The sequence below is a fragment of the Oncorhynchus gorbuscha genome, linkage group LG19, assembly GCF_021184085.1.
Source record: "Oncorhynchus gorbuscha isolate QuinsamMale2020 ecotype Even-year linkage group LG19, OgorEven_v1.0, whole genome shotgun sequence".
Lineage (NCBI taxonomy): Eukaryota > Metazoa > Chordata > Actinopteri > Salmoniformes > Salmonidae > Oncorhynchus > Oncorhynchus gorbuscha.
The window spans coordinates 77,972,154-77,979,202 of NC_060191.1; the positions used below are offsets into that span (position 1 = coordinate 77,972,154).

The following is a 7,049-nucleotide window of genomic DNA, read 5'->3' on the forward strand; positions in this document are numbered from 1 at the left end:
TAGACCCAGTAGTTTATACTTCTAGACCCAGTAGTTTATATATAGTAGTTTATACTAGACACAGTAGTTTATACTTCTAGACACAGTAGTTTATACTTCTAGTTTATTCTTGTAGACCCAGTAGTTTATACTTCTAGACCAGTAGTTTATACTTCTAGACCCAGTAGTTTATACTTCTAGACACAGTAGTTTATACTTTAGACACAGTAGTTTTAGACACAGTAGTTTATTCTTAGTTTATACTTCTAGACCCAGTAGTTTATACTTCTTAGTTTATACTCTAGACCCAGTAGTTTATACTTTAGACACAGTAGTTTATACTTCTAGACCCAGTAGTTTATACTTCTTAGACCCAGTAGTTTATACTTCTAGACCCAGTAGTTTATACTTCTAGACCCAGTAGTTTATACTTCTTGAACAGTAGTTTATACTTCTAGACCCAGTAGTTTATACTTTATAGATACTTTAGACACAGTAGTTTATACTTCAGAACAGTAGTTTATATAGACCCAGTAGTTAGAAACTTCTAGAACACAGTTTATACTTCTAGACCCAGTAGTTTATACTTTTAGACACAGTAGTTTATACTTCTAGACACAGTAGTTTATACTTTAGACACAGTAGTTTATACTTTAGACACAGTAGTTTATACTTCTAGACCCAGTAGTTTATACTTCTTGACCCAGTAGTTTATACTTCTAGACCCAGTAGTTTATACTTTAGACACAGTAGTTTATACTTGTAGACCCAGTAGTTTATTCTTGTAGACCCAGTACTTTATACTTCTAGACCCAGTAGTTTATTCTTGTAGACACAGTAGTTTATACTTCTAGACCCAGTAGTTTATTCTTGTAGACACAGTAGTTTATTCTTCTAGACCCAGTAGTTTATTCTTGTAGACACAGTAGTTTATTCTTCTAGACCCAGTAGTTTATAATTTTATACACAGTAGTCACCAATCTGATGAGTCTTAGGGGGATAAATATTAGCTGGTGTGAACAACATTGGGAAGCACTCAATCATATTTTATTTATAGTTTTAAAAATTCAATACACATACAGTCAATAATTAAAGGCCTATTGGCAAAAGAACAAGATTACACCTTCACACTTATAAACTATCCAGAACACAAATAGACACTTATAAACTATCCAGAACACAAATAGACACTTATAAACTATCCAGAACACAAATAGACACTTATAAACTATCCAGAAGACAAGACATTTATAAACTATCCAGAACACAAATAGACACTTATAAACTATCCAGAAGACAAATAGACACTTATAAACTATCCAGAAGACAAGACATTTATAAACTATCCAGAACACAAGACACTTATGGTGGTCCTTCTGTAGCTCAGTTGGTAGAGCATGGCGCTTGTAACGCCAGGGTAGTGGGTTCGATCCCCGGGACCACCCATACGTAGAATGTATGCACACATGACTGTAAGTCGCTTTGGATAAAAGCGTCTGCTAAATGGCATATATTATTATTTATTTATTACTTATAAACTATCCAGAACACAGACATTTATAAACTATCCAGAACACAGATATTTATAAACTATCCAGAACACAAAACATTTATAAACTATCCAGAACACAGATATTTATAAACTATCCAGAACACAGGACATTTATAAACTATCCAGAACACAGGACATTTATAAACTATCCAGAACACAGGACATTTATAAACTATCCAGAACACAGGACATGTATAAACTATCCAGAACACAAATAGACATTTATAAACTATCCAGAACACAGGACATTTATAAACTATCCAGAACACAAATAGACATTTATAAACTATCCAGAACACAAATAGACATTTATAAACTATCCAGAACACAGGACATTTATAAACTATCCAGAACACAAATAGACATTTATAAACTATCCAGAACTCAGGACATTTATTAACTATCCAGAACACAAATAGACATTTATAAACTATCCAGAACACAAATAGACATTTATAAACTATCCAGAACACAGGACATTTATAAACTATCCAGAACACAAATAGACATTTATAAACTATCCAGAACACAGGACATTTATAAACTATCCAGAACACAAGGCATTTATAAACTATCCAGACGTTTATAAGCACAAGCGTTTGTCGTGCATTATTGCCATCAAGGAAGACTCTGTATGTCAGTATATACACACGAGGCACAAGCAGGTGAATATGTTGTCACAACCCCATAAAGAGGTTAGACATACTGGGGGTTGATTATTGATACACAACCCCATAAAGAGGTTAGACAGAGGGTTGATTATTGATCCACAATCTGGTGGTCAACATGAGGATTTTAGTGGTGGTGAGTCCTTTAGAGAACCACGCTGTCGTCCTACTCCCGTCCCCTCGGAGTACACCCCTTTACCGCAGACTCAGTGGGCCAGCAGTCTCAGGAGATCCTGTCGAAACCGTACCCCAGTGAAGGCGTACAGCAACGGGTTGAGGCAGCAGTGTGTGTACCCCAGGCTCTCTGTCACCACCAAGGCCTTATCCAAACTAGTCCGGGACTGGCAGCTCAAACCAGAGTCCAACCCCCGATCCACCAGGGTCTTCACCTAAACGTCACAGTGGAGAGAAGTCAATGTTCCCTACAGTTTATACTGCACTTCTTTGACCTTTATACTATATTATAGGACCCAGGGTTCTGTTCAAGAGTAGTGCACTATATAGTTCTATGTACTTTGTACTATATTATAAGACCCAGGGTTCTGGTGAAGAGTAGTGCACTATATAGTTATGTACTTTGTACTGTATTATAGGGCCCAGGGTTCTGTTCAAGAGTAGTGCACTATATAGTTCTATGTACTTTGTACTATATTATAGGACCCAGGGTTCTGTTCAAGAGTAGTGCACTATATAGTTCTATGTACTGTATTATAGGACCCAGGGTTCTGGTGAAGAGTTGCACTATATAGTTCTATGTACTGTATTATAGGACCCAGGGTTCTGTGAAAGAGTGCACTATATAGTTCTATGTACTGTATTATAGGACCCAGGGTTCTGGTGAAGAATAGTGCACTATATAGTTCTATGTACTGTATTATAGGACCCAGGGTTCTGGTGATGAGTAGTGCACTATATAGTTCTATGTACTTTGTACTATATTATAGGACCCAGGGTTCTGGTGAAGAGTAGTGCACTATATAGTTCTATGTACTGTATTATAGGACCCAGGTTTCTGGTGAAGAGTAGTGCACTATATAGTTCTATGTACTGTATTATAGGACCCAGGGTTCTGGTGAAGAGTAGTGCACTATATAGGGAATAGGGGACCATTTCATACACCACATTGACTTTGTGTTATCGTTGATTTAAAAACAAAAACAGTATATTCTACATGTTCTTGACTAGATACATTTTTTTTTTGATCATCAAATAATTGAAACGTATGAATCAATAAATTAATTAATGAGTTCACACCAGCATGGTGATGTTGTAGGGCAGCCAGCACAGGCAGAACACAGCAGTGACTAGTGCAGCCAGCCTGATGGCGCCCTCTTTCTCCAGGCTGCGCTGACCTCTCTGGCTATGGTGCAGGGTGACCGCCACCGCAGTGTAGCAGTAGGTCATGACCCCGAGAGGCAGGAAGAAACACAGCACGTGGGTCAGGAGCCGCTCCTGGAACAGAGGTACAAATACATCCCTTGGTTTACTCCCACTAGATTGAGATACCAGTGATCCATCCAAATGACACCCTATTCCCTATATATACTTTTGACCAGTGATCCATTCCAAATGGCACCCTATTCCCTATATATACTTTTGACCAATAGTGAATAGGGTGCCAATTGGGATACAAACTGGTTATTTGAAAACACCTACTGGCTAAGTCTGACAACTGCATCTGTTCTTTGCTTTGACGGTCTAACTCTCTGTCTCTGGCTGAGAGATTACATCCGGGTCTAACTCTCTATCTCTGTCTGAGAGATTCCATCCAGGTCTAACTCTCTATCTCTGGCTGAGAGATTACATCCAGGTCTAACTCTCTGTCTCTGGCTGAGAGATTACATCCAGGTCTAACTCTCTATCTCTGGCTGAGAGATTACATCCAGGTCTATCTCTCTATCTCTGGCTGAGAGATTACATCCAGGTCTAACTCTCTGTCTCTGGCTGAGAGATTACATCTGGGTCTAACTCTCTATCTCTGGCTGAGAGATTCCATCCAGGTCTAACTCTCTGTCTCTGGCTGAGAGATTCCATCCAGGTCTAACTCTCTATCTCTGGCTGAGAGATTACATCCAGGTCTAACTCTCTGTCTCTGGCTGAGAGATTACATCCAGGTCTAACTCTCTGTCTCTGGCTGAGAGATTCCATCCAGGTCTAACTCTCTGTCTCTGGCTGAGAGATTCCATCCAGGTCTAACTCTCTGTCTCTAGCTGAGAGATTACATCCAGGTCTAACTCTCTATCTCTGGCTGAGAGATTCCATCCAGGTCTAACTCTCTATCTCTGGCTGAGAGATTCCATCCAGGTCTAACTCTCTGGCTGAGAGATTACATCCAGGTCTAACTCTCTATCTCTGGCTGAGAGATTCCATCCAGGTCTAACTCTATCTCTGGCTGAGAGATTCCATCCAGGTCTAACTCTCTATCTCTGGCTGAGAGATTACATCCAGGTCTAACTCTCTGTCTCTGGCTGAGAGATTCCATCCGGGTCTAACTCTCTATCTCTGGCTGAGAGATTCCATCCAGGTCTAACTCTCTGGCTGAGAGATTCCATCCAGGTCTAACTCTCTGGCTGAGAGATTACATCCAGGTCTAACTCTCTGTCTCTGGCTGAGAGATTCCATCCAGGTCTAACTCTCTGGCTGAGAGATTCCATCCGGGTATAACTCTCTATCTCTGGCTGAGAGATTACATCCAGGTCTAACTCTCTGTCTCTGTCTGAGAGATTACATCCAGGTCTAACTCTCTATCTCTGGCTGAGAGATTACATCCAGGTCTAACTCTCTATCTCTGGCTGAGAGATTCCATCCAGGTCTAACTCTCTGTCTCTGGCTGAGAGATTACATCCAGGTCTAACTCTCTGGCTGAGAGATTACATCCAGGTCTAACTCTCTATCTCTGGCTGAGAGATTCCATCCAGGTCTAACTCTCTGTCTCTGGCTGAGAGATTCCATCCAGGTCTAACTCTCTATCTCTGGCTGAGAGATTACATCCAGGTCTAACTCTCTGTCTCTGGCTGAGAGATTACATCCAGGTCTAACTCTCTATCTCTGGCTGAGAGATTCCATCCAGGTCTAACTCTCTGTCTCTGGCTGAGAGATTCCATCCAGGTCTAACTCTCTGGCTGAGAGATTCCATCCGGGTCTAACTCTCTATCTCTGGCTGAGAGATTACATCCAGGTCTAACTCTCTGTCTCTGTCTGAGAGATTACATCCAGGTCTAACTCTCTATCTCTGGCTGAGAGATTCCATCCAGGTCTAACTCTCTGTCTCTGGCTGAGAGATTACATCCAGGTCTAACTCTCTATCTCTGGCTGAGAGATTCCATCCAGGTCTAACTCTCTGTCTCTGGCTGAGAGATTACATCCAGGTCTAACTCTCTGGCTGAGAGATTCCATCCAGGTCTAACTATCTGTCTCTGGCTGAGAGATTCCATCCAGGTCCAACTGTCTGTCTGGCTGAGAGATTACATCCAGGTCTAACTCTCTGTCTCTGGCTGAGAGATTACATCCAGGTCTAACTCTCTATCTCTGGCTGAGAGATTACATCCAAGTCTAACAGACTGTTATCTCTGGCTGAGAATTAAACATCCAGGTCTAACAGACTCTATCTCTGGCTGAGAGATTACATAAGAGGTCTAACTGTTACCTCTGTCTCTGGCTGTAGAGATTCCATCCAGATAATAACTCTCTGTCCTGGCTAGAAGATTCCATCCAAGTCACAAGCCAATGAAATAAACTGGATCAGAGAAATGCAGTGCTGAGCCGTTTGGAGGAATAAACCGTCAGATCCCAGTTGTTTGCATGGAGACCGTGACTGTGGAAGACAGACATGAGAGCTGAGTCAGGGTTACCTGGGACTCTCCCCTACAGACAGGAACACAGCATTGGGAGCAGACAAGGCCAGACAGACGAATATAAGCCACAGTGCCAGGCAGGTGAAGTAATACACAGACTGTTCCTGGGGCATAAGATAATCAGGCTCTGGAGGCTGGTGATGGCATGCATATGGCCAGGTTAACGGTAGAACCCGATACATGCCAGGAGGAGACTCCCACAAAGGAAGTTGAAGATAATACAGACTGTTAGTCGGTTCATCAGCCCAATCAGTTTACACAGGACGTTCCGAACACCACCCCTAAGGACACCTGTAGAATATAAACCAGAAGGAAAGGTGGCAAGCAGCATCAGATCAGCCAGGCCCAGGTATAACAGATAGATCTCTGTGAACCATAAGATAATACACAGACTGGCGTGGAATATCAGCAGCACCGAATTAACATCAGCCCAGACTGTTACCTGGTGGAACCATAAGATAATACACAGACTGTTACCTGGTAGAACCATAAGATAATACACAGACTGTTACCTGGTAGAATATAAACCATAAGATAATACACAGACTGTTACCTGGAACCATAAGAATATAAACCATAAGATAATACACAGACTGTTACCTGGTAGAATATAAACCATAAGATAATACACAGACTGTTACCTGGTAGAACCATAAGATAATACACAGACTGTTACCTGGTAGAATATAAACCATAAGATAATACACAGACTGTTACCTGGTAGAATATAAACCATAAGATAATACACAGACTGTTACCTGGTAGAATATAAACCATAAGATAATACACAGACTGTTACCTGGTGGAATATAAACCATAAGATAATACACAGACTGTTATTAGGTAGTGTTATACCTGGACTATTGGAAGATCCCGTAGGAACACCAGGCTGTAGACCAGGAACACAATATGAAACAGGTGTGTGTGTACCTGTCAGCCCCATGAAGAACACCAGGCTGTAGACCAGGGGTTGGAACACAGTATGAAACAGGTGTG

The 7,049-nt window shown here is 41.2% G+C and overlaps 1 protein-coding gene and 1 long non-coding RNA gene across 2 annotated transcripts in view; both read right to left on the reverse strand.

The window, feature by feature from the left end:
* Positions 1-1,389: 1,389 nt before the first annotated feature.
* LOC124004735 (C-X-C chemokine receptor type 3-like) lies at positions 1,390-5,697 on the reverse strand. The gene is made up of 2 exons (XM_046313461.1): positions 3,454-5,697; positions 1,390-2,588 (listed from the first exon to the last, which is right to left on the reverse strand). Exons 1-2 carry the CDS (start codon positions 3,601-3,603, stop codon positions 2,406-2,408), a joined length of 333 nt encoding a protein of 110 aa, XP_046169417.1. The 5' UTR covers positions 3,604-5,697; the 3' UTR covers positions 1,390-2,405.
* A 1,144-nt stretch (positions 5,698-6,841) lies between these two features.
* The window catches only part of LOC124004736, a 1,696-nt gene continuing 1,488 nt past the window's right edge, over positions 6,842-7,049 (reverse strand). The window contains exon 3 of the long non-coding RNA XR_006833519.1: positions 6,842-7,009. This is a non-coding gene — a long non-coding RNA (uncharacterized LOC124004736). The remainder of the gene's footprint in view (positions 7,010-7,049) is intronic.